Source organism: Heloderma suspectum, chromosome 2, assembly GCF_057233095.1.
Source record: "Heloderma suspectum isolate Gila_16-S chromosome 2, 16-S_ref, whole genome shotgun sequence".
Lineage (NCBI taxonomy): Eukaryota > Metazoa > Chordata > Lepidosauria > Squamata > Helodermatidae > Heloderma > Heloderma suspectum.
The window spans coordinates 250,964,859-250,992,608 of NC_139459.1; the positions used below are offsets into that span (position 1 = coordinate 250,964,859).

At 42.5% G+C, this 27,750-nt stretch overlaps 1 protein-coding gene and 1 long non-coding RNA gene across 4 annotated transcripts in view; one reads left to right on the forward strand and one right to left on the reverse strand.

Moving 5' to 3' along the window:
• The window catches only part of LOC146354381 (uncharacterized), an 87,028-nt gene that overhangs the window by 21,307 nt on the left and 37,971 nt on the right, over nt 1-27,750 (forward strand). The gene's annotated exons all lie outside the window — the stretch shown is intronic.
• LOC146354382 (uncharacterized) overlaps nt 1-27,750 on the reverse strand; it is a 185,137-nt gene that overhangs the window by 11,247 nt on the left and 146,140 nt on the right. The window contains exons 34-41 of the mRNA XM_084838718.1: nt 26,824-27,054; nt 25,218-25,358; nt 23,423-23,589; nt 14,281-14,357; nt 12,607-12,719; nt 7,997-8,206; nt 1,161-1,304; nt 308-465 (exon numbers count right to left, since the gene is read on the reverse strand). Coding sequence (XP_084694844.1) covers nt 308-465; nt 1,161-1,304; nt 7,997-8,206; nt 12,607-12,719; nt 14,281-14,357; nt 23,423-23,589; nt 25,218-25,358; nt 26,824-27,054 — 1,241 coding nt within the window. The remainder of the gene's footprint in view (nt 1-307; nt 466-1,160; nt 1,305-7,996; nt 8,207-12,606; nt 12,720-14,280; nt 14,358-23,422; nt 23,590-25,217; nt 25,359-26,823; nt 27,055-27,750) is intronic.

Genomic DNA, 27,750 nt, shown 5'->3' on the forward strand with positions numbered 1-27,750 from the left:
ATTATTCTCCACCCACCCCCATGTCACGTAATCAGTTTGCATGATGAAACTGATTTTCCTCTTTGCCCCCATCCCCTTTTCTTTTGTGTTGTGTCTATTAGATTGTAAGCTTAAGGAGCAGGGATTGTCCTGTTCCTTATCTTTGTAATTCACTCTGGGAGCCTTTTGGGGTAAAGGGCGGGATAACAATGCTTTGAGAAAATAAACATAAAATGAAATGAACGGTAGTACAAAAAATAATAGGAATACAGAGAATGACGGTGCCTCTTTTTTTTTTATCTGCATGGCTTGTACCTTAGCCACTGACCTTTTCCTGAGGGGTACTCAAGCGAATGAGGTGGGCTCTATCATACTGGCTGCACATGTACTCTGCATCAGTTTTATTAATCTTCCCAAATTCAGGAATATAATAGCAGTGTCCACTGAAGTATGTCCAAGAATGGTAACAAAATTTGCTTTTCAGTTCTTTTGAGAAAACAAGGACACAGAAAAATAAAGGAAATATGATACACTTACAAAATCACACTAGGCCGGCAACAGTACAATATGTACGGCAATAACCTATGGAGGACCTTTAGTGTAATTGTCTGTAACAAAACATAATACACTACAAGTTGTGTATGTTGCTATTTCATAGACGTGTATCAGTCAACAGAGCAACAGTATGCTCATTTGGCTCCAGATGTTATACTATAGTTTGAATGATTTTTTTAACTCATTAAAATGTTCTGCTACTCAAAGCATTTCTATGCAAATCTTTATTTTTCAAGGCTTTCTAGAATAAAGCCATATTTTGCCAAAAGAGACTGTTTTCAAAATTGCTGCTAAGACATGAAAAGGTACACATACTGGATGAAAATAGCATGATGCTGTCTCTTTTTCTGGCAGTTTTATGGGGATTTGTCTATGGGGATTTTTGCTATAGAAAGTTACTGGGCTCAAGTGCCACCTATTCTTTCAAGACTAAGTTGGATCCCACCTATAGCCAGAGTGCTTAGCTGCTGGTCCTAACGTATGAGTAAATGTTGCAGAATGAGTCCCAGAAAATTATTCTTTCCATTCAAACAGGAACTACTCCTAAAATGAACAGATTAAAAACGGAATATAAACATGGCTTTATACAAGGAAAACAACTTTTCTCCCACTATTGTGGTACTCACTGAATTCACAAAGACGTAAATCTTTTTTTTCTGCACAAGACACCTCACCAGCACACTTCCCTGTTAATCTATTGCATGGTCTGTCTGCTGGACATTTGGGGCACCTTTCCTGACAATAGGCTCCATAATGTCCTTCACTGCATGCTGAAAACACATTTAAAAACACAACTGGTGTTACTGGAAGACAACAGACCACTATGGCTCCCCCACTCCAAAATGCAGCAACTTTACCCCGTTCTGCATACAATAAGGCATATAGCACTCCATGGTTCATATACCTTTGACTCCTTGAAGTCAAATGGAGGAGTAATACCCACAAGTGCTGAGCATGATGCACTGTCTGGGACACATCTGTGTATTATTATAAACAATAGGGAGTTTACATCTTTCACTATAAGGCCCACATACAGAAACATTTTTTGATAGGAGCTGTAATACAATATAAGGCCCAAACTGGCAATAATTGCTGGCAGTATTTGTTACTACAATGCACAGAACAGCATATCCATGAACCAAGGCACTGATATACTCATGATGCTAAGGGAATGGCACCACTAGTGTATCACACCTGGTATTAACTCCTGGAAGATCCACAACATGCTTCTGATTATCACTTATGGCATACCAGAAGTGACAAGATAACAAGACATAACGAAATACCACTGGTGACAAAGTGATGCAATCCAATACCACTTACCTGGGGCTAGGAAAGGTTTGTCCTGTGCAAGCACCGAGTCACTGCTGACTCCTAGAGGGACACCGCTTTCACTGGCGTTTTCATGGCAGACTATAGCGGGGTGGTTTGCCATTGCCTTCCCCAGTCGTGACTACCTTTCCCCCAGCAAGCTGCATACTCATTTTACCGACCTCAGAAGGCTGAGTCGACCTGAGCCTGCTACCTGGGACCCAGCTTCTGCTGGGATCGAATTCAGGTCGTGGGTAGAGTTTCGGTTGCAATACTGCTGCCTACCACTCTGCGCCACACAAGGCTCACCTGGGGCTAAGCCCCATTGAATTTGATGGGATATAATTCTGAGTAGACAAGCATAGGATTTCAGCAGTGTTAATGAGGAAAACATTTACTTAAGGGGGCAGCATCTAATGGTAGTCCTACATAAACTAGGCCGATTCACATCAGTGGGTCTATTCTGTGTAGGAATACCACTGGATACTGCCCAGGGTTCCCACCCTTAGAGGAGGCCTAGAAATAATTTTAGATTTATTTATTTATTTAAAAATATAAATTGTGCCTTCATCCAAAAAGTGATTTTAGGGTGGTATAATCAAATATTTGGTACAATAAAAAAGCATAAAACCTAAGCATCAAACAGTAAAACTGAGACGCATAAAAACGCTTTCAACCATTTTAAAAATACAGATTTAAATTTAAAATACCTGGGCAAATAAAAATGTTTTAACCTAGCACTGAAAAGAGTACAATGTTGGTGCCAGTCCTACTTCCTGCAAGAGGCTATACCACCAGTTGTGCTACTTTGTCACTAGAGCTATGTGGCTGCATCTGTGGGTCTGGTACAAAACAGTGTTTTCATCCTATTTAAAACTAGAGTGATTTTAATATTATATCGTTAACCTGGATAATCAATTTCATTTTTCCATAGAAAAGATAGTACCCACCACACACACATTAGGAAAGGAAATTACACTTCTCATGCAGGATTTATTCATTCATTCATTCATTCATTCGTTCCTTAGGTTTCTATACTGCCCAATAGCCAAAGATCTCTGGGCAGTTCACAAAAATTAAAGCTCTAAAATACAATACAACACAACAAAACATAACATAAAACCTTTAACATACAAAATTTTTTAAACAGTTTGAAACAGCTGAAAACAATTAACAATCAAATACTAGGACCTGATAAAACAACGGATATTAAAAAGCCCCATCATATGCTGTTAAACGCCTGGGAGTAGAGGAAAATTTTAAACTGGCACTGAAAATATGACCACATTGGTGCCAGGTGGACTGCACTGGGATATTTATTTAAAGCATAAGTTGTAATTCAATCATTGTTTCAAATGAAAGAAAATAACTATTTAGATACCACTTTTAAAATGTCAAAAGGTGCTAAGTTGCAAGTAGTGCTATAATGCAAAGAGGCTGACATTCAGGCAAATTAGGAAAAACCACTGCTAACTGTGCACAAGTCTATGTGTGAGTATAACTGTCAGGGTTCCCCTTATGACCTGGACCCCCTGAGCAACTCCTTAAGGATCTCTTGCCTCCTTAAGAGTCCCACCTTCCTTCTTTTACTTTTCCCTTTACAACGACGTGGGGTTTAGGTTGTAGATGTGGGGTGATTAGCACTTCAGACACAGGGTTTAACCACAACAGTTTACTGGAAAATTAAAGCAAGCAAATTACAACTAGAGCTGTACAAAAGGCATACAAAAGGCATTAAGAAAAAATAAAAGTTGTAAACCACAAGTTCCTTTACTCTAGCTGTCCTTAGACTTCTCCAGGCTGCTTCTTCCTGCTCTCTCTTCAGGCTCTGCTCTTCCTGCCTCTCTCTGTTTATACCCTCCTCCCTCAAAACCAAAAGTACTGTTTCAAACCTGAAGAAATGAAACTTAACTGGGGAAATGAAACTACTCCTCTCAGGGATACCCCTCCCAACAAAAACATCCAGGCTTCTATGCCTGACCTTTTTCTTTTCCTTGCCTCTGTAGGCCTCAAACCTTCACAAAAACTTACCACAAAACTGAACATAGTGCTAGTACTTATGTCCCAAAATTGTCTATGAGACAATAATACCATAATGCTTGTGTTCAAAATAATTTCTTAACCACAAAATGAAGGTGTGATTTGCTTGACAGAAATATATAGAACTACACAATTTTAGGTAAACTAGTTAAAGATTCTGTTACAATGGGTAGTATCCAATAGGGGCCATGTGTACGCACCCAGCCCCACCAGCCCAGGTCTGCATGCAGTCCCTACTGTGCGTGGAAGTAATATAGCACTTATGGGGGCAAGCTCTGACATGAACAAGAACAGTACGGAATGGGGTACAGCTACCCTTGAAAGACCAGGTTTGCAGCCTGGGAGTCATTTTGGACTCCCAGCTGTCCATGGAGGCTCAGGTGTCAGCTGTGAGCCGGTCAGCGCTGTATCAACTCCATCTGATACGGCGGCTGCACCCCTTCCTTCCCGAACATCTGCTCCCATCGGTAGTACATGCCCTGGTCTCCTCTTGTTTAGACTACTGTAATGCGCTCTACGTGGGGTTACCCTTGAAGACGGTTTGGAAGCTGCAGCTGGTACAGAACGCGGCGGTTCGCCTGATTACAGGCAGCTGCCGGCGAGATCACATCACTCCGGTGCTGAAGGAGTTGCACTGGTTACCAGTTGTTTTCCGGGCCAAATTCAAGGTGTTGGTTTTGACCTTTAAAACCCTATATGGTTCCGGCCCAGCCTATCTTAAGGAGCGCCTCCAGCAACACCAGACAGGCCGCTTAACAAGATCAGCTTCGGATGGCCTTCTCTCTGTCCCATCAGCCAGGACAGCTAGACTGGTGGGGACGAGGGAGAGGGCTTTTTCTGTGGTGGCCCCCACTCTGTAGAACTCCCTCCCTAGGGAACTCCGCCATGCCCCCTCTTTAATGAGCTTCCGTCGTGCATTAAAAACGTGGTTGTTCAGGCAGGCATTTGGGGTGGGTTAGGGTATTTTAGAAAATCTTTTTATTGTAGAATTTTATTGTTTTAAACTGTTTTATTATACGCTGTACATTGCCCAGAGTGGCTGGGCGACCAGCCAGATGGGCAATTAATAAATTTAATAATAAATAATATAAATAACGGTGGTTTCTGGAAGGGGCAAACAGCACCTTTGGACTCAATGGTCTTATAGGCCCCTTCAAACCCTACTGCTCTATGATTCACCCCTTCCAGAAACCAGCGCTTGCAGCCGGAAGTGCTCTATCGCGGTCGTGCATGGACCCGGGCTGGCGGAGCTTGACACATGTGAACCGGAGCCGAGCGGGGCTGGGCACATGTGCATGGCCTCTACTGGATGCTACCCAATGTGTCCTCATCTACACATGTACATATCCCGAACAACACATGTTGGGAACTTTAACCAAATGTTATGGTGCATCATTGCAAAAATTAGGGCACTCATATGGGGAAAGCAGTAAAGAGACAATGAACCAGATTTGAAGATACTCAAGATATGTGACTTATTTACAAAAACAGCTAGAATAAGTACACAGGCAGCATTCAGAGGAAACAGGAAATTATCTGGTTTATAGAAGAGATAGCAGATGGGGAATGACCGGGTGAGATGAATCAGCAACATATGAGGCATATAGGAAAGGGGAGGAGGGGAATTAATGCTAAATAAGGGAATAAGAGGGCAACCGGAATCAGATAAGACACATGAGAGACCTAATAGGGCTAGAGAAAGGGACCAAAATGTAAACAACAACTTGGCCCAAGACGGCATGGATAGCTGCTGAAAGAAAGGCAAAAGAAAAAACAGTTAGGGAGAAGATGAGATTGAAGCACATACTGTATATTACTCATTCTAAAGCAAGGGGGACAGGAAGAGGCTCTTCCTCAAGAGATCTGCCGTTATCCAGAAGTTTGTCTTTTGGACCAGAGCACCAGCGTGTGGGGCTTATTCTTTACAAATTACTGATGAGCTAGACACCCTAACTTTTAGGTAACAAGATGTCACTTGTACATAAACAGGCAGAAACATTGCTGTGATGAAGGCAGGCTCATTCCTTTTATGTCCCCCTTCAGTCCTGTATGTTATGGACCTAAACAAAATAAAAACCTGGGTGCTGCTTGAACCCTCTTATACAGTACAGAAATAGAGTGCAGGTGGAGCAGGGCAGGGAATAGGAGGCTGTTGTACACTCCAGGAATGAACTCTTAGAAAGAAAGTGAACAATTTTTCTTCCTCTCTCTGTAAAGCATTCTTCTTAAAGACTTTGGATTTGGAGAGGGTCTTTTTTTCTAATATAGGAGGAGGATGAAGGAATGTAGATGACAATGATAAGGTTTGGTTTCCCCACCATGGGTGTTTAGTCCACAAAGGTGCAGAGTGCAAGAGGAAGTTGTGCACATATTTTGGGTATAAGCTACTTTAATGGATGATAATGGGCGACTGAGTATCCATGATATTATCTTCCTGTGGGGTTTTAAGTATTTCCTGCATAGTGCTCTTTACTTCTGAGGGCTCTGAATAGCCAGTAATGAGCTCAGTTGTGAGAGTAGGTTAGATTGGAACAGGTTAGGAAGTAGGGAGAAATGGAGATTTTGGGAGTCAAGGTGCTAGAGAGATACTTTAAAATGGTGGCAAGGCTTGTTCCTTTGGCAGCAGTACTTGCAGCTTCACATAGGGGGTGTTTGTTTTGGTGGAGAGGACTCTAACCTTCCCTCTTCCATTGCTCTTATCCTTCCCACACCTGCTTCCTCCTCCATTGCTTCAGGCAATCCTGCCTGCTTACTGTCCCCCTGTTCCAGACACTTGCCACCTCTCTAGCTGCTGTGGGCTGAACTTTGCCAGCTCTTGGGTTTAAGAACCTGACACTATGAATTCTGTCTTTGCGCTTGTGGCATTTGTTATTGGGCAGATTAAAAAATATAATGAATGAATGAATGAAATAGCTCAAGATCTGTCCCATGACTTACAGATCTGGCCAAAGCATGCTGGCTTTAGAATTAAATTATTTAAGGTCAAATCTGAATCATCTGCTATTCCACAAAGTATCTCACACTTGTCAGCCACCTTGACAATAATTTGATAGAAAGGTATAAATCTTCAAAATAAATAAAGATTATGAATGCCTTATTTGCCTGAACTGCTGCTAAAATTAGGCAGAAATTATGAAAAAACTCAGGAACAGTTAAATGAGTACAAGTGCTCAGGAAGAGAGCTTTTTCAAATTAATTGCATTTTTAAAATTGAAACAACCATTATTGCTCCTAATCTCAAAAAACAAGCAACTCTCTGGCAACCCTCTATTATAAAATTGTTGTTATGTGCATGCTAGTTAAGACCCATCCAATTTGGAAGGATGAGATTTCCTGTCTTTTCCTTACCCTCCAGTCTGTCACTGATACCACTTCTTCAGACAGACCAAGAGGCATGACTAGGTCTGCTTTTCCAATCTGGATGTGCCGCCTACTGCCCCAAACCCAACAGAGTGCAAGGCTTCATTCACCTCCAAACCTGGAGCTGCCATAAATAGAGGAGGAGGGGCATTACTCCTCTCCCTGGTGCCTCTGTCAGTCATGGCAGAGCCTCCCAGTGTTAGGAGTGGTGGGCAAACTTTGTTCCTACCACAACACTGTCTCCACATGTAACGTATAGCACATTATTTTTCTTCAAAAGAACAAATGAAAACCATTCACTTATATGTAATCAAGTAAACACATATACTTGGGTACACCACTGCAGAGGTGGCAAAACTTGGCCACTGTCTCTGGTGATTCCAATGTCTGGAATGTGATACAAGTTTAGCCTCCTTTCAACCTTGTCTTATATTACTTTGTCCCACTTAACTCAATGGGAGCCAAAGAACAATGCCAGGCCATATCTGTACAGCCTTGCCCTGGATTGTATTTCTTGGTCATGCTAGAATATGGGGACTTTTTAGATAGAGATGCTATAGCCAGTGCAATAAACTTTTCCTATATATACAGGCTGCAGAAGCATGGCTCTAATGTAAACTTATGAAGCTTGTGAAGTTAATGATCATTAAAAGTGATCCAGACCTTTCTAGTTTCCTTTTTTAAGTACATGTTTTTGCTGTCCTTTGATATAACCCTTCCCCAAAGTATTACACCAGAAGTGGACAGTTACCAGTTTTCATGTATGTAGAATCATCCTTTGACCTAGTTAAAATCAGTTCTTTACCACTGACTGGTACATATTGCTCTCCCCAGTAGCTGATTCCAGTGCACTTTTCTTCCAAAAGGCAGGCTGACTTTGCATGTTCCTTATTGTCATATGTTCTGTCCCCCAAAGGCTGAATAAGCATCTTTGTAGGGTACTCCCAAAATATTTTGGCATCTGAAAGATATTTTTAAAAGCACTATTTATTTTCTTTGCACTTTCCTAGAAAAATCTACCTGATAATACTGAAGTTCTTATGGACACATGAACTATTCTGCTTGTGACCATAGAGCCTCCTGATTATGATCAGCATAATATTGTGGTGGCTAGCCAAACCAATTTTTCAATGAGCAAAGAAGAATGAATACGACATTTGAAGAAGGCACTCTGAGTAACATTGTTATTCAGGACATAGTAACTCTGAATCCTGGAACGATTCACACTTTCCTCTTCAACATGAAACTATTGCTGGTCTTGATAACTATCAAATTTAACACTGAATTACCATCTGGAACCAGTGACAGGGTTATATCCTGTGGCAGTTCCAGATGCAAACTAGAAATTAACAGTACAATGCTATGCATATCTATTCAGAAGTAAGCCCCATTATGTTCAATGGGACTTGCTCCCAGGTGAGTGAGTACAGGATTGTATCCTAAGAAAGCAATTGTATGCCCACTAGACAGCGTCTGGTGGGGCATAGGACAGTTCAGTTTCCTGGCTCTGAGCCAGGAAACCGTGTTCCCCGCCCCCTCCCCCTGGTAGCCAGCATGGAGAGAACTGCACTGCCTACCTAGATTCATAGAATAGTAGAATAGTAGGGTTGGAAGGGGCCTACAAGGCCATCGAGTCCAACCCCCACATTCAAAGAACAGAGTGGGGAGATGGGGGAAAGGGGGCATTCGCAGGGGTGGGGAGGGGAGGAGACTGGGGCAGGTGTGATACGACGCATCCTATGGCTGTCCCAGCCTCCTTCCCCCCCACTCAAGGCATTGCTGCTAGGTAGGCAAAATTGTTGCGTTAGCATTAATATAGATTATGTTACACTAGCGCAAGCTACCTGTAGTGCAGCAACAATAGCATTTTCTGGAGTAACAGGTTTTGCTTTTATGCCTGCTTAACTTTTGATCCTCTTCCTATCCCATCCTCTATTTATGTTAAACAAGATTGTTGTTAAGCCAACAGCAAGCAGCAGAGCAATAATGACCATTGCCACCATTCTTCCTCCAGAAATGCTAGTTTCCAACCCAGAGGCACTGTGGGAAGGAAGAATGGCAGTGGTAGCAGCCACAGCCCTGCTGCTGTTGCCAAGCAGTGACTTACAAAGTTTTTTTAAGGGAGGAAATGGTTAAACGTTAAGAAGCAGGAATACTACATCACTTTCTCCTGAATCATTTTGCCTCTTCCTGAAATGATTCATACCTCCTGTTTCATGGGATTCAGACAAACCCTGAAAGTGAAGCAAAACAAGACTGGCCCTTATCAGTGGAGGCTGGTGGCTCCAATGTCAGTAGGGCAGTGAATCTGCTCCGGGTTTCAGTTAAAACCAGTCAGAATTGTAAAGGAGCTATCCAAGGTGTGAAGCTTTTAAGGTTCTGACTGAAATCTGGAGTGGATTCACCACCCCACTGACATTGGAGCCACCAGCCGCTATTGGCCCTTTTTTTTCTTTCAAAATATGCATTTCTAACTGTTGTTGTTCAGTCGTTAAGTCGTGTCCGACTCTTCGTGAACCCATGGACTATAGCATGCCAGGCCTTCCTGTCCTCCGTTCTCTCCCGGAGCGTACTCAAGTCCATATTCATTGCATCGGTGATGCTATCTAGCCATCTCATCCTCTGCCGTCCTCTTCTCCTTTTGCCTTCAGTCTTTCCCAGCATCAGGGTCTTTTCCATTGAGTTTTCTCTTCGCATTAGGTAGCCAAAATATTTGAGCTTCAGCTTCAGTATCTGTCCTTCCAATGAGCACTCAGGGTTGATTTCCTTTAGGATTGACTGATTGGACCTCCTTGCAGTCCAGGGGACTCGTAAGAGTCTTCTCCAGCACCGCAGTTCCAAGGCATCAATTCTTCGGCGCTCAGCCTTCCTTATAGTCCAGCTCTCACAGCCATACGTTACTACTGGGAAAACCACAGCTTTGATTATACAGACCTTTGTTGGCAAGGTGATGTCTCTGCTTCTTACTATGCTGTCTAGGTTTGCCATAGCTTTCCCCCCAAGGAGCAAGTGTCTTTTAATTTCATGGCTACAGTCACCATCTGTGGTGATCTTGGAGCCCAAGAAAATAAAATCTGTCACTGCTTCCATTTCTCCCCTTCTATATGCCAGGAAGTGATGGGGCCAGAAGCCATGATCTTAGTTTCTTTAATATTGAGTTTCAAACCAGCTTTTGCACTCTCCTCTTTCACCCCCAACAAGAGGCTCTTTAGAATGTAATTGGAATGTAAATGGAATGTAAACTGACCTTTTCCAGTCTTGTGGCCACTGTTGAGTGTTCCAAATTTGTTGGCATATTGAGTGCAGCACTTTAACAGCATCATCTTTGAGGATTTTAAATAGTTCAGCTGGAATATTGTTATCTCCGCTAGCTTTGTTGTTACTAATGCTTCCTAAGGCCCACTTGACTTCACTCTCTAGGATGTCCGGCTCAAGTTCAGTGACCGCACTATCATGGCTATCAGGGACATTCAGATCTTTCCTGTATAGTTCTTCTGTGTATTCTTTCCATCTCTTCTTAATCTCATCTGCTTCTGTTAGGTCCTTGCCTTCTTTGTCCTTTATCATGCCCGTCTTTGCACAAAACGTTCCCTTGAGATCTCCGATTTTCTTGAAATCTACTAGATCTCTAGTCTTTCCCATTCTATTGTTTTCCTCGATTTCTTTGCATTGTTCATTTAAGAAGACCTTCTTGTCTCTCCTTGCTATTCTCTGGAACTCTGCATTCAGTTGGATATATCTTCCCCTTTCTCCCTTGCTTTTCACTTCCCTTCTTTCCTCAGCTACTTGTAAAGCCTCCTCAGACAGCCACTTGGCTTTCTTGCATTTCTTTTTCTTTGGAATGGATTGAGTTGCTGCCTCCTGAACAATGTTACGGACCTCCGTCCATAGTTCCTCAGGCACTCTATCAGGTCTAATGCCTTAAATCTATTCCTCACCTCCACTGTATATTCATAAGGGATATGATTGAGGTCATACCTGAATGGTTTAGTGGTTCTCCCTACGTTCTTCAATTTAAGCCGAAATTTTGAAAGAAGCAGCTCATGATCTGAGCCACAGTCAGCTCCAGGTCTTGTTTTGACTGACTGTATAGAGCTTCTCCATCTTTGGCTGCAAAGGACATAATCAATCTGATTTCGATATTGACCATCTGGTGATGTCCATGTGTAGAGTCGCCTCTTGTGCTGTTGGAAAAGAGTGTTTGCTATGATCAGCGTGTTCTCTTGGCAAAACCCGATTAGCCTTTGTCCTGCTTCATTTTGTACACCAAGGCCATGCTTGCCTGTTATCCTGGTTATTTCTTGACTTCCTACTTTGGCATTCCAATCTCCTATGATGAAAAGGACATCTTTTTTTGGTGTTAGTTCTAGAAGGTGTTGTAGATCTTCATAGAACCGATCAACCTCAGCTTCTTCGGCCTCAGTGGTTGGGGCATAGACTTGAATTACTGCGATGTTGAATGGTTTGCCTTGGATTCGTACCGAGATCATTCTATCGTTTTTGAGATTGTACCCCAGTACTGCTTTTCCCACCCTTTTATTGACTATGAGTGCTACTCCATTTTTTCTAAGGGATTCTTGCCCACAGTAGTAGATATAATGGTCACCTGAATTAAATTCGCCCATGCCTGTCCATTTTAGTTTGCTGATTCCCAAGATGTCAATGTTCAATCTTGCCATCTCATGTTTGACCACCTCCATCTTACCTTGATTCATTGATCTGACATTCCAGGTTCCTAAACAATATTGTTCTTTACAGCATCGGATTTTCTTTTCACCACCAGACACATCCACAGCTGAGTGACCTTTTGGCTTTGGCCCAGCCGCTTCACTGTTTCTGGCGCTACTTGGAAATACCCTCTGCTCTTCCCCAGTAGTATATTGGACAGCTTCCGACCTGAGGGTCTCATCTTCCAGCGTCATATCTTTTAGCCTTGTGATACGTTCCATGGGGTTTTCTTGGCAAGAATACTGGAGTGGGTTGCCATTTCCTTCTCCAGTGGACCACATTTTGTCAGAACTCTCTGCCACGATCTGTCCATCTTGGGTGGCCCTGCACGGCATAGCTTACGGCTTCACTGAGTTACGCAAGCCCCTTCGCCACAACAAGACAGTGATCCATGAAGAGGATTTCTAACTGTATTTTCTTGCAAAATATGCATTTTAAAATGTATTTTGGTATGTTGAGTCAAGAACTGTTTTAGAAGATTTGGGAAGTGCAAAAGATTGTGGATAATTAAGTTCCAATCTGCACATTAGTTTGGGAGTTGTAGGTCAGGTTAGTGCTTAGCAGAATTTGAAAGGATCAAATTCCTCAAGCATCCCTACTTTTAGTTGAAAATCCCAGTGATTTTTCTCTTACCTACACTCCTTTTACAAACCCAGGCAGCCAAGGAAGAACAATTAACATGTATAAGGGTCCCATTCCTATTCATTTGTGGGCAGGTGGAAGGAGCTTTTCCATACATGTCTTCTCTAAAGATCAAAAGCACAAGTAAATGGGGTTAAACATCACAGAAGACAACAACCAAGAGTTTAAATGATAGTAGGTTGGAGGTAACGTAATTATATCAAAATATAGAGGAAGTCTAAAACTAAATCCATGCAAAGGAAGACCGAAACAAAATTGCAGAAAAAACACTGAATGTACAGTATTTCAAATTTTCTGACTTTAATTTTGATGCTGAAATTTGAGAACATATCTCAACATAAGAATGGTTGAATGATTAGTAGAAAATTTACTAAAAGCTACTGCAAGGAGCTGTTAAATATTGTCAAAAACATGTCTAATACTATACTTCCAAACATTGCTTGCTGTTCTACCTTTCAGGTATCCATCTCAAATGTTGACTGTTATGGCATAATCGTCAAATGCTGCTGCTATTGCATATCAAATATTGCCTAAATATTCATACATTTCTAGAATACTGATCATCAAAATTTGCTCAGAATTCTGAAGATAATTGGGGGGGAGGAGAGTTTGATTCAGTTCTAAAAAGGATAGAAACATTTTGACTTTATGCAATCCAAAAAGGAGATATATTACCATAAATTCCTGTTCTCCATGACTTCTGGAGGGTATTCCTTGCACAAACACACACGGCCAACTTATTGTGTAATAGCACTTCCAAGGGGAAGAGTACTCCTACCCTCCCAGATTGGACTGGAAAGATCAACTAAAAAGCTTTCAACCACGGGTGGGGAACCTCTTTCAGCCTGAGGGTTGAATTCAATTTTGGATAAGCTCTTGGGGGCATTCCAGTAGTGGGTGGGGCCAAAGGCAAAGAGAGTGGGGGCAAAGCCAAAAGGACTGGGGCCAAAATTACAAAAAATCCAGCCCAGCATATTGTAGATTAAAGCTCTCTCTGCCAGTAACTAAGCCTTGCGAGACTCAAGAGGCGTTTCAATCTTTCAGAGTGGGAAAAAACTGTACAAAAGCCAGGAATCCACTAAATGGTTGCTGGCTGAGGGAAAGGGGGTGGGACCAGGGGAAAGGGTGTGACCTTCTGGGGAACCCCAGAGGGTCATACTAGAACCCCAGGAGGGCCGGATTTGGCCCTCCAGGCCTGAGGTTCTCCACCCCCTGCCTTAAATTATAAACAGAAACCAAACAATGGTTTGAGGCAACAGAATTATGGGAGCCTTCCAAGATCTTCTCAATGTTCAACAAAGGTATTGTATTACAAACAAACAGAATGCCAAGCTGGCATTTAAAACAAAGGCCCCACTTTGCTTAGCCAATCATGCTCTCATAAGTGGATAATAGCCACTTTGAAAGTTCAGTAGGGATGATTAAGTAGGATATAACCTTTAAAATAAAGGAAATACATAGCTAGATGTGGCCCCTTCCATACGTCAACTGACACTGACCATTCTTTGGATAAATTGAGTCCTCATGTAAAGTCCTATTCCAATGAATTCAGCTTATGTAGACCACGGTATACTTAAGTCAAAATATGCATTTCTAAAAAGATCTGGTATTTATCTCTAAACCTGACAAATATCCCATTAATGAAACCAGTACAGCTTCTCTTACAAGCTACTTGTGTCCTTGGCTTTTGGCACTGCAGAGCCAATCCACGTAACACCCTTCAGCATGGAAGCCAGCCAGATCTGCAGATTAAGAAGATATTGTTAATAGACAATTTGCACATCAACAGCATAGTCCCATAGACTCCTGGCCCCCTTCCCACCCTTGACAAAAACTGGCTGAAAGTGTAGGTAGAGAAACAATGCATCATTGGAATTATTTAACTGTTGTAGGGATTCTTTCCTCATATATGACTTTTCTTACAAAGCATTGTTTGGTGGGAGCTCCTTGCATGTCCACAAAAAATGTGTTTTATATTTGAACAAACAAATCCTGGCAATTAGGCCAGGAAGATAGAACAATGGGAAATAATGAAACAGCCACTATAAACACAAGTAATATGACTAAAATAGTTGCTAGAGCCTAAGTATGGAAAAGCAAATTCTTTCTTTACTTATTAGCAATGGCCTGTGGTAACTGATGCTATATGTCGGATGGCTTCTCCTTCCTCAGTGCAGAATCCCAAGTGCTCTGGTACACCAATATTTGGCATGTGGACTTTTTATAGGAAAAGGAGGATGAGAGTGGGGTTGTGTGTGGTGGGCACCACTCTCAAAAAGCAACAGTTACAAGTAGTCAGTTTTGTTTATGAGTAGTGGCACATAAATATATGAATGACTAGCAAATTTCTCTAGCAGATTTCGCACTGCCTACCAGGGATAAAAAAACAATAGCAATTAAGACCATCTTTGGGGGGGATGGGGATAGTTAGGATAATTCCATAAATACTATTTCTAATGACTGTAAAGAAAAGGGTTACATTTTATATTAACTATCCAAAGTTCTATATCAACTATCCAAAAAAGGTATTGGGCACATTGTGAGAGCAAGACAGAGAAAATAATCCTTTCTAGGGGAACAGGCATAGTCCCTGGGTAGCCTTCTAGAACCTTGCATGCAACTTCCCACATCAGGATACCAGGACAGCATGCTGTGTCAGAGCAGCATGCTGTGTCAGAGCAGCAGAGGAGCCAGAGCTCCATTTCCACAAACTGCAGACAGCCTTCCCCTGCACAGCATACCTATACATTTCCTTGTCATTTTCCAGGATGCATGTTTTCCCACCATGAGATGGGGAAGTGTTTGGGCTATCAATTGTATGGATGCCAAGGGCTAAGGATCCTCTTTTAGTACGGAGACGGTATGGGCATCACTTATACAGATTGGCTGTCAGTATAAAGCAGCCATGTGGCTACCCCTTGCATTTTAAAGAATTTACATTCAATCCCCGCCAGCAGCAATATCGCCCGAGTTGTAGCTATCTCCCCTGAGGTATCTTCTTCTGGCAAGATGACCTGAATTGTCCAGGGTTTCCGTATGGTCAGAATTGCAATATTCACTACAGTGTTCCTGTCTCCTAGCTGAGCAGAGCAGAGGAAGCTGCTCCAGCTGGTATAAGGGCTATACAAGGAAGCAAGCTCCCAGAGAGCGAGTGATCAGAGCGAGCGAACAGGAAGGGCAAACTGGAGTTTGCCAGGGGAAGAGGAGACAAGGACAAAGTGGTGAGTGGGCTGGAGTAAGCCCAGGGGGCTGTCCTTTCCATTCTAAGTTGCCGTGTGCTCACAATGGGCTCCTGAGAGCTCCAGTTGAATTGAAGGGGTGTGGCCCGAGTAATCCCAGCAGCTGTGTGGGCAGGACGTTTCAGTGTTTCCTGTCTCCTAGCTGAGCAGAGCAGAGCAGAGGAAGCTGCTCCAGCTGGTCTAGGGGCTATACAAGGAAGCAAGCTCCCAGAGAGTGAGTGATCAGAGTGAGTAAACAGGGAGAGCAAACAGGAGTTGGCCAGGGGAGTTCAGCAGTGGACGTCAAGGGGGAGGCCCCTAACATTTTTTCTCTTCCTTTTCTTCCTTTATAAAAAATTTATTTTTCTTGTAACACACACTCCATACCAGTGGGACTGTGTTTTTAACCTCCAGTGAATAGAGGACACAGCACAGGCTATTCCAGTACAATCAGAAAGCTAGAAACATAAAGGGAATAGAGACTATGGAAGGAAAAGACTCTCCAATGGTGGTGACCTACAAGGTCTGTGCCATGTTTGCTTTCTTGCCTGAGATGGCCTACATGTGCAACAACTGCACGTTGATCACGCTGCTGGAAGAAAAAGTAAGAGGACTGAAGCGGCAACTGTCGACCCTCCAGGGAATAAGAGAACACAAAGAGGTCTTGGACAGAACGGTGGAACTACAGCAGCAAAGTGAAGAACAGAAGCTAGAACAGCAACAGCAAGCTGAGGCAGAAGAGGAAAATGCGGAGGTGAGGAAAAATGAAGGAGAGCATACTCCTTGGAAAAGGGTGACAGGAGCAGAAGAACTAGAAGCCACTCTGCACCAGTGGAGGCAGTGGAGCTATGGAACTGTTTCCAGGTACTTGAGGATGAGACTAGAGGACAGCCTACAGAGGAAGAATTACAGGGGAATCTGCATGACAGTGAGCAAGAGGCTGAAGGTCAGACAAGCAGAGGCGATGAAACCAAGGCCTACAACAAGAAGAAGAGAAGAACAGTAGTAGTGGGAGACTCCTTGCTGCGTGGGATCGAAACCCAAGTATGTCGCGAAGACCCATGGACTCGCCAGGTATGCTGTCTCCCAGGAGAATGGATTAGAGACATAACTGAAGGGTTGCCTGCACTCATAAAGGCCACTGACAGGTATCCCTTTCTTCTCATCCATGTGGGAACAAAAGATATTGCCAAGCAGAGCTATGAAGAAATCATGCCAGACTTTGAAGCTTTGGGAAGGGAATTCAAGAACTTTGGGGCCCAGATAAGTTTTCTCATCCATCCTTCTAGTAGTTAGAAGAGGGACAGAAAGGGAAAGAAAAATACTCTGGGTGAATGACTGGCTACAAAGGTGGTGCCAATGTGAGAGATTTGGATTCTGGGACCATGGGCTACACTTCCTGGAAGAGGGACTGTTGGCAAGGGATGGGTTGCACCTCACAAAGGATGGGAAGAATGTGTTTGGCCACAGCATGAAGAGCTTCATCAGGAGGGCTTTAAATTGAATCCTACGGGGGAGGGAGACGTAAAGTTGGGGGTAACAATGGATGAAGGCTCATGCACCACAACGGAGAGAACAGCTCTAATAGCGCCCAATAATAGTCTTCAGAAACATGTAGGAAGAAAGCCAGAGTATAAAGCACATGGTCTTCGATGTCTATACACTAATGCCCAGAGTATGGGAAACAAACAGAACAAACTTGAACCCTTAATACAGGAGGGAAATTCTTGTTCAAAAAGAACAGGAGGAACAGAAAGGGAGGTGGAGTTGCACTCTATGTTAAAAATACATGTCTCTGCACAGAAATACAGGAGGATGAGCTTGGTAGCCCCATCGAGAGCATCTGGGTTAAAATAAATGGAGCAAAGAATAAAAGGAACCTGGTGGTCAGAGTCTACTACCAGCCACCAAATCAAGGAGAAGACAAGGATGAAACTTTTGAAAAGCAAAATGCCAAGGTTTCAAGGAAGCATGATGTAGTAGTAATGGGGGACTTCAATTTTCCCAATATTTGTTGGGAGACAAATTCTGCAAAATATGGCCCCTCCAAGAGATTCCTGACTTGTGTCACTGATAACTTCCTCCTACAGAAAGTAGAGGAAGGAACTAGAGGATCAGCTATCCTTGACTTGATCCTACCCAACAGAGATGACTTAGTGGGTCAAGTAGCAGTTACAGGATCTCTGGGGGAAAGTGACCATGTTATACTTGAGTTCTTGGTTCTAAAGGAAGCAAAAGCCGACTGTAGCCAAACGCATACCCTGGATTTTAGGAAAGCCGATTTTAATAAACTCAGAACAATGGTAAGTAAGGTCCCACGGCAAGCGACTCTAATGAGAAAAGGAGCCCAAGATGGGTGGGAGTTTTAAAAAAGGAAATTCTCAAGGCACAATTACAAATAATTCCGACAAGAAAAAAAGACAGAAGACAACAGGAGACGCCAATGTGGCTTCACAAAAAGCTTAGAGATGACAAAACAAAAAAGGACACATATAGGAAGTGGAAGGAAGGCCAGGCTACAAAGGAAGAGTACAAGCAGGTAGCACAGAATTGCAGGGACGGTGTCAGGAAGGCTAAAGCTGAGAATGAGCTGAGGTTAGCGAGGGATGCTAAAAGCAACAAAAAGGCTTTCTTCAGATATGTGCACGGTAAAAGACAGAGGAAAGAAATGGTGGTTCAGCTATTAAATAAGGATGGCAAAATGATAACAGATGACAAGGAAAAGGCAGAAGTGCTCAGTTCCTACTTTGGCTCAGTTTTCTCCTGACAGAGGTTCTATGACCCCCCCGCCCCCCCCGGCAAAGGCGAAGTTCACGCTGAAGGGGCAGGATTGCAGTTTGAGAATGATAGGCATATGGTCAAAGAACACCTAATTACTTTGAATGAGTTCACATCTCCAGGGCCAGATGAACTGCATCCTAGAGCAATAAAGGAACTGGCAGAAGAACTCTCAGAACCACTGTCTGTTATCTTTGAGAAATCATGGAGGATGAGTGAAGTGCCACTCATCCTGGAGTGCTAATGTTGGAGGAGGGCTAATATTGTCCCTATTGTCAAAAGGGGCAAAAAGGAGGAACCTGGGAACTACAGACCAGTCAGTCTGACATCAATCACTGGGAAAATTCTGGAGCAGATTAGAAAGCAATCAGTCTGTAAGCACCTTGAAAACAATGCAGTGATTACTTGAAACCAACATGGATTTGTCAAGAACAAATCCTGCCAGACGAATCTGATCTCATTTTTTGATCAGGTAACTTCCCTTGTGGAGACTGTGAGAATGCTGTGGACATAATATACCTCAACTTCAGCAAAGCTTTCAACAAAGTGCCCCATTATATCCTGATTAGCAAACTAGCTAAAATGATGAAACAACTATCAGGTGGATCCACAGTTAGCTACAGAATCGTACTCAAAGAATGCTTATCAACTGGATCTTCTCAAACTGGGGAGAGGTAATGAGCAGGGTACCGCAGGGCTCAGTCCTGGGCCCAGTATTCTTCAACGTTTTTATTAATGACTTGGATGTGGAGGTGCAGGGAATGCTTATCAAATTTGCAGATGACACAAAATTGGGCAGGATAGCCAATACCCTGGAAGACAGAACAAAATTCAATGTGATCTTCATAAACTGGAGTGCCGGGGAGAAAACAAGAGAATGAAATTTAATAGGGATAAATGCCAAGTTCTGCACCTAGGAAAAAGAAACCAAATGCAGTTACAAGATGGGGGATACTTGGCTCAACAACACTACAAGCGAGAAGGATCTTGGGATTGTTGTAGATCACAAGCGGAATATGAGCCAACAGTGTGATGTGGCTGCAAAAAAGGCAGAAGAAAAAAGGCAAAAAAGGTAAATGCCATTTTGGGCTGCATTACTAGAAGTATAGCTTCCAAATCACATGAAGTACTAGTTTCCCTCTACTCGGCACTGGTTAGGCCTCATCTGGAGTACTATGTCCAGTTCTGAGTGCCACACTTTAAGAAGGATGCAGACGAACTGGAGAGGATTCAGAGGAAGGCAACGAAGATGATCAGGGGACTGGAAACCAAGCCCTATGAGGAGGGACTGAAAGAACTGGGCATATTTAGCCTTGAGAAGAGAAGACTGAGGGGAGATATGATAGCGCTCTTCAAGTACTTTAAAGGCTGTCAGAGAGAGAAAGGCCGGGATCTCTTCTCAATCATGCCAGAGTGCAGGACATGGAATAATGGGCTCAAGTTACAGGAAGTCAGGTTCTGGATGAACATCAGGAAAAACTTCCTGACTGTTAGAGCAATACGACAATGGAACCAATTCCCTAGGGAGGTAGTGGGCTCTCCCACACTGGAGGCATTCAAGATGAAGCTGGACAGCCATCTATCAGGGATGCAATGCAGGTTCCTGCATTGAGCAGGGGGTTGGACTCGATGCTCTTATAGGCCCCTTCCAGCCCTAGTATTATATGATTCTGTGATTCTATGAATGTTCCAGGATTCTTATCTGCTTAGATCATGCAGACTATCCCAAAAGTCTCTCAGGATCTCCAAGACTCAGGCATAGAGGCTTCCTGGCTCCATAGCCAGGTCACAGTACATTGAAAATCCCCCCCGCCCCGATTCCATCCATTTTTTTGCCAGAAGGAATTGGAGGCTTGCCTCCTCATTATTGTGTTATCTTCTTTCATGACTGTCTCATGATTTCTAACACAGGGTTTACATTCCCTCCCAAGATAGGAAGCACACAGGAGGCAGAAGCTCTGCATTTCATGATGGTAGGAAATAGCAAGTACACTCCTCTCCTCACCTCCATTTGGCATAAAGATGCTGACAGCAGTGCATACTCAGTACTGGGGTAAACTGTACTTTTTAGCTTTGTAATTCCATAAATTAAAACTATGGTGCAATAGCATTCCTAATTTGGAGAGGCTATTTGTTGTCTGGCTACATGAGATGGGATATGGTGGAGGAAAAACAAGATTCCAAGTAGTTTCTAGCGATTTATTTAAAAGATTTCTGTTTTGATCACCACATGTCCTTGAGAAGAACATATACAAAGTGACAATGTTAAAAAAGAACAGTTTTCTTGGCATCTTCTCAAATAAGATTTAGCTTCCAAAAGTGGTCTAGGTAGCCTGGGGCTCTGGGGAGGGATAGGTGGATCAGTACAATGGAGATACACCTGCCCAAGAGACAACTAGAAACAGAAAGTAGAAGGATCCATTGAATAATTTCATTGGCAACCATTTCACAGCAGCCCCTGCAGGAGGATTGTACCTACAATTTAGAAAGGGGAACAACCAAGCAATGTGCTGATTAGATTTGCCAGTACTAAATTAGTGAGCCTATATCTTATAGTGCCACTGCACTGTCAGTGAATGGAACACAAGTTCAAGTACTTACTGATGTAGCATCTGGCTTTGCTAGAGAGATTATGCTACTTACAAAAAAGTTACAAGATTTGAGATGAAGATAAAGGAAAAGTATTCCCTTCAAACTGGCTGCTAATCATAATATAAACATTTGTTGTTGTTGTTGTTGTTGTTCAGTCGTGTCTGACTCTTCGTGACCCCATGGACCATAGCACGCCAAGCCTTCCTGTCCTGCGCTCTCTCCCGGAGCGTGCTCAAGTTCATATTCATTGCATCGGTGATGCTATCTAGCCATCTCATCCTCTGCTGTCCCCTTCTCCTTTTGCCTTCAGTCTTTCCCAGCGTCAGGGTCTTTTCCAGAGAGTTTTCTCTTTGCATTAGGTGGCCAAAATATTTGAGCTTCGGCTTCAGTATCTGTCCTTCCAATGAGCAGTCAGGGTTGATTTCCTTTAGGATGGACTGATTTGACCTCCTTGCAGTCCAGGGGACTCGTAAGAGTCTTCTCCAGCACCACAGTTCGAAAGCATCAATTCTTCGGCGCTCAGCCTTCCTTATAGTCCAGCTCTCACAGCCATACGTTACTACTGGGAAAACCATAGCTTTGATTAGATGGACCTTTGTCGGCAAGGTGATGTCTCTGCTTCTTACTATGCTGTCTAGGTTTGCCATAGCTTTCCTCCCAAGGAGCAAGCGTCTTTTAATTTCATAATATAAACATAGCAATGTTATAATTGGATGAAGCAGAAAAATTCCTAGCCTAGCTAAACAGGAAACTAATCTGTGCAGTACAGATTGAATTATGAAGCAGAGATTATACACATCAGTTTGAGACATCCAACTGAGTGGGACAAAAGAAGGGAGTCTTTCAAAATCATTTTTAGAACATTCTAGTTTGCTTCTTTTTTTTTTTTACTCTACCTCTCTCCCCTTGCAACCCAAAGAATGAAAACATGTAAGATTTTTTACCATGAATATTGATCATTCTAATAACTTTCATAAAAAGATGTTATGTGTATTAGATTCATACATAAAATCCACATTAGGAAACCTGAAACTTTAAAGTTCATTGTACCATACAATGGCTGATTGTAAAATATAAGCAATATGACATGGAATGTGAGGTCAAGCAAATGTAAAGGTTACTGATCTATTCGAAGCTGCCATACACGATGCATTCTGGGGGTACAGAATGTAGGTGGCCAGCCAATTATTTTAGGTAATATCTGTGCTCCAAATCGACCATCCTTTTCTCAACTGTCTTTATTAAATTACTGTTATGCCTTTCTGTCAGGTAGGATATTTTAATGGGCCCCTAAATAAGCCAACTGGTCAGATAGGATAAGAAATTGATTATATTCAAACTAAATAAAACCATTTTTGGACTTGCAAACCGGCCAGATAAATTGTTGCTAAACTGATTTCAATCCAAAGAAAAAGAAAGGGATCCCACCATTTTGAAAAGGAGGTGGTGTTTATATTAAAAATGAGAAAATAGATAGATTTAATCACTCTTATTCTTTACAATTTCCTCTCCCAAATTGATCAGAAGATAATTAAGGGCTGACTGAAAAGCACATCAAAGTATTGCTGGGTCAAGACTTGCACCCCTGATGAAGAGAGCTCTCTCGTGTCATGCACCTATCCTTGTGATGGCAATTGCCAGAGTGAAATTGTGGCTGGCCTGGCAAGAAGAGGCAGTGTGAAGATTTAGCACTTAGAAAAACAGCAAGCATGGCAGATGAGAGTAACCTCTGCAAATGGTGAAACGTTTGCCTAACTACCCAAAGGGGAAGGGCCTTTCTTCCAAGTAGCTCCCCCTTACCCTTCAAAGGGAAATGTGTTTCACTTCATATAGTCTCTAAAGGAAAAGGCTCCAGTTTTCCTACTGGTCTAAACATGCCTGCAAGATTCCCTAATCTTCCTGTTTGAATTTAATCATACATTTGATGCTGGAAAACTGGTTGCAATATTTGATATTTCGAAAAGCCTTCTAGATCACAGCATTATCCCAAAGACTCCTAAGCAGGTCTCAAATGCCAGAACTCTACAGAAATCTCTTAATTTCAAAATTTATGCTAAGTTCAATTTGTATCCCTAATAAAAGTTACACTTCTCAGCTGACAGTTAACAAACATACATACATACATACATATGTGTGTGTGTGTATGTGTGTGTGTGTGTGCATATATATATATATTCTATAAATGCCCTACCAGCACTGCATCATCTTACACATGCTACCTTTTCCTCTTTGCTTCGTGGCAGCACTATCAGTTCAGTTTCATGATAAGCCACACAGAAATCCTTTGCTTCTTCCCAGGTCAAATGATTAATTGTCTCTACATAATAACAATTGTCTTTCCAGTACCACCATCCGAGATCTTTTGGGCACTTGAGATTAATCACACCTGAGAAATGAACAAAGAGCATTTAAGCAACAAGGCAAGAAAAAATCCTGTTAATGACAAACTCCAACATTTGGTATCCATTAAAAATCTATGCCAAAGCGTTGTCCTAGTTTTCTACCACAAAGCCCGAGTTCTGGTCTGGTCCGTTTCGTGCTGCCAGCCACAGGTTGGTAACTAACATATCCAGTGTGGGATCATACTGAACACTCTAAAACCAACACTGTCGCATTTCCTCAAACCTATGCCAAGGTTTTGTGCTCAACATATCCAGTTAGGGTTTCTAGTTAGCATCCATAAAACTAGGTTTTGAGGTGATACCAGACTTCAGGATTCATACTTGTGTGGGGCGGTGTTAACCAGGAAGTGTCAAGATTCCCTTGCCCCCCCCCTTTCCTCAAGCACTCGCAAACACACACAAAAAGATTCAGTCTCACACCTTTAATTCATTATTAACAGGTTCATTACAGATGCAAATCCTCGAAGACTCTGCAGCTACACAGGAACGCCTCCAGGAGGTTCAAATGGGATAAACGAAAGTTGCCCACACTTTGAAAGGGCGGCTGTCTGACTAGCCTAACTTAGGGAGGGAGGTCCCGCCCCTTGCCTGCTGCTCCCCTGCATAGCCTCTCACGCATCGCTAACTGGTTCGAACATCTAAGCTCCACCCCTGACGTTTCCCTCTTAGCTCTGCGTCTCCGCCTGGCGTCTCTTAGGTCACAGACCTCAAGCCCCTCCTCCTCCTGCTCGCTGCTTCTCACAGAGGGGGTTAAGGATGCAACTTCATGCCTGGCCATCTGGGAGTTGGTAACCTGAGGAGCACGCCTATCCATAGCTGAACTGGCCTGTGAAAAAACCTCCCCCAGTTCTGGCTGCTCCTCTTCTGAATCTGAGCTGCTAACTATCTCCCTGTGCTCAGAATCAATCCTGACAGGAAGCCCAACTGGGTATGTCGTGACACACTAAGAAGTGGCAGCACAAATCTTGGGGTTTGTGGCACAAAACAAGCACAAAACCTTGGCATAGGTTTTGAGGAAATATGACTGTTGGTTTTGGGGTGTTCAATAGGACCCTACACTGTGTATGTCAGTTACACACTTGTGAATGGCAGCACAAACTACAGGGTTTGTGACACAAAGATAGCACAAAACTTTGGCATAGGTTTGAGCCAGGGGGCGGGGGGGTGTTAACTAGGACCCTGTCCGGAAATGCCAGTTTGTGGGTGATGGCACAAAATGTGACCCTTAGTTTACCCTGTTTGACCCTTAGTAAAGATTCTCCAGGCATACCTGAGTCTTACTATTTCTAGATTATACTGTCGTCCTCCTTTCCCCTGCTTCTTTGCCCTCTAACCATCCTTACTCTGTCTGTCCCTTCTGACATATAAACATATTTGCATGTCTGCTGTTGGCGATAAAGCGTGGGGTGAGGTAAGCAGCAGTTCCTTACCATAATGTTTCACAGGATTCCATTTTATTAGATAAGAACACATTATTTTCTCACACTGCTACTTCATGTACAGCTTTCCCATCTTGTTATAAATCAGGTAAATGGACTTAGTTTTTCTCTCCACTCTAGATGATTCTGAGGAGAGGAAGGACAACTAGCCAACAGGATTGTAAATCGTGTACCTCTTTCACAATCATCTGCTAAGTAGTCTTCATTACACTGCTCGTTTTCTGCACATTGTCCAGTTAATGGATTGCAGTCTTCAGTCCCATTACAAATGCAGTTTATGCTGCACTCAGGACCATAATACCCTGGAGAACAAGCTGCAAAAAGATATTTTAAAGATCAAGTGATACAGCTAGTTAAAGAAGTATGATGTTTATAAAAACAGGATGGTAATCCCAACTTCGGGCTGAATCCACTGTTCGTCCTACTTGAAATGAATCAGACTTAAGTTAGACTAGCATTGGATACAACCATATAGCATCATATCCACACGCAAAAATGGAACAATCTTACAACAGAACAGGGATAGACACCAAAATACTCCAAGACTACAAACAGCTCATTGTTGAAAGTAGGACTGAGCTGAATTATAAATTTCAGTTTTCATATTGCAACTTGCATTTCTGAGCTGTTGAAAACATACTGAAAAATAGAGGTGGTTTTCAGGAATTGTAAAACTAAAACGAAACCGTTTGGTTCAGCTCTGCTTAATGCAACTTCGATATATAATAATCTTAAGTAAATAATCTCCTCTCTGTAGTAGAATAAGGGTATCCCCTTTTATAACTTGGCAGGAATAAAACCCTACTGTCACAACAAATTACGAAGGGACATATGAGGATCCAGCAGTCACAATTAGTTGCTGCTGTCTCCTGCATTTATACAAACAAGCACCTTTATGTTATTATTTGAGCTATTACTTGAGCAAAATAAGCAAAAAATGAATAACGTGCATCTGGTGTTATGTGTTAACAGAGTCCATGTTTGTAATGTAGGAAAAGGGTGCACAACCCATAGCCCAGTGGCTGCCCCCTTGGCCCCCTGCCACCAAATCTCCCCTGCCAATTTCCTCATACAGATAGTTCGTTTTCTGCTGCAAGCCATTAGGAAAGGAGTATCTATATCAGGATTTCTTGGGGAGGGGGTGGAGAGAAGGCTTTCCACCCGCTCCCCCAGAGATCCCCAAACAGATCACTCATTTTCTGCCACTTCTATCAGTGAGGAAAAAGCAATCTGTATCAGGATTGCTGGTGTATGTGTGTGTGCATGCCCCCGATCACTGAGCCAGCATCACATATGGCCCTTGGGCCCAGAAAGGCTGTACACTCTGGTCTAGGTGAAGCAGTATAAAGTGAAACACCTTTTGAAGCTTTAACAGAGACACCCTTAGGTAATTTCAAAGTAATTACTTTGAAAGGTCTGTCAGTGACTATCAGCCATGATAGCTACATGGAACCTCCAAATATGGAGATGCTGCACCCTGAATACCAGTTACTGGGAGACAACAAAGAAAGGCTTCTGAGCTTCCCAGAAGTGTCTGGCTAACCATTATTGGATATCATGCTGGATAAAAAGCCCCTTAGTCTGATTTAGCAGGGCTCTCCTTAAGTTATAAATACTGTCCCCTAGAATTGCCTGATCATGAAGTGGACTAAGAGCCCTTCCTCAGGCAGTAAACTTGGCATATAATTTATAAATGAAAAAAAGTGTGAGTCAAGTGTATGATGGAATAATTAATCCCCTTACATGATCCCAAGTAAGTGCTCTCTGGAGCATACCTACCACTTTTCAAATATGCTGTATATAAATTTGCAAAGGCTCCGCTGACTAATACCAGTCGCTTTGCAAAGTATGATATGTAGGTCGTTCTTATCCTTTGAATGCCAGTGCAAAGTCTTCTTTCGAATCTGCAATGCTGAAAGGCTTCATTTAATGATTTGTGGGTGACCAGTTTAGTCTCTTTGGCAATGCCAACTAGGTAATAGCCACGAAATGTGCGGAAATCCATTGTTTCTAGAACATATACATAATTGGTTTAGAGAATAAACCATGCAGTTTAGACATATTTGTTATATAGGAGTCATTCAAAATATTTATTCCATGAAAATCAAACTATAAGTCTAGATAGAGGATCATAACCAAACAAAAAGGAAAATTTGATTCACCGGAAATTTCCACTATGTTTCATAGTAGTTGGAAGGTGGCATGGCCTGGGTTACTTCTCCCCCTCAGTTCAAAAGGCAAGGCATAGAAGTCTCACTTGCCCAGAGCAGGGGACACAATCAGAAATGCAGATAGCCAAATAGCACTTGACACGTTCTTATTAGAATGGTACAGTGGACAAAAATAGGGGGTGGGGGAGTATTGATAAAAAAGGACATTTCAGAAGGCCAATCTTAATAAGTAAATATGAATACACAGACACACCCAGCCCACAATCCCTTCAGACAACAAACAACAAGACACCACAATGCTTAGACAGCCAGACAGCCGCACTCTCACTGATCAAGGTGAACACTCTTGATTGCAATTTCCTTTCTCATTCAGTGGAAGGGAGGGCAAGTGTAATGAATGATGTCCACAAGCGGAATCATTTAATATTCATGTATTTTACTTAGGCCATTTTATTAATACCCTTTGTCGGAATTAATTCCAGGGAAGTTTATACGGTTTTTAAAAATACAAATGCAAATATATAAAACCACAAAT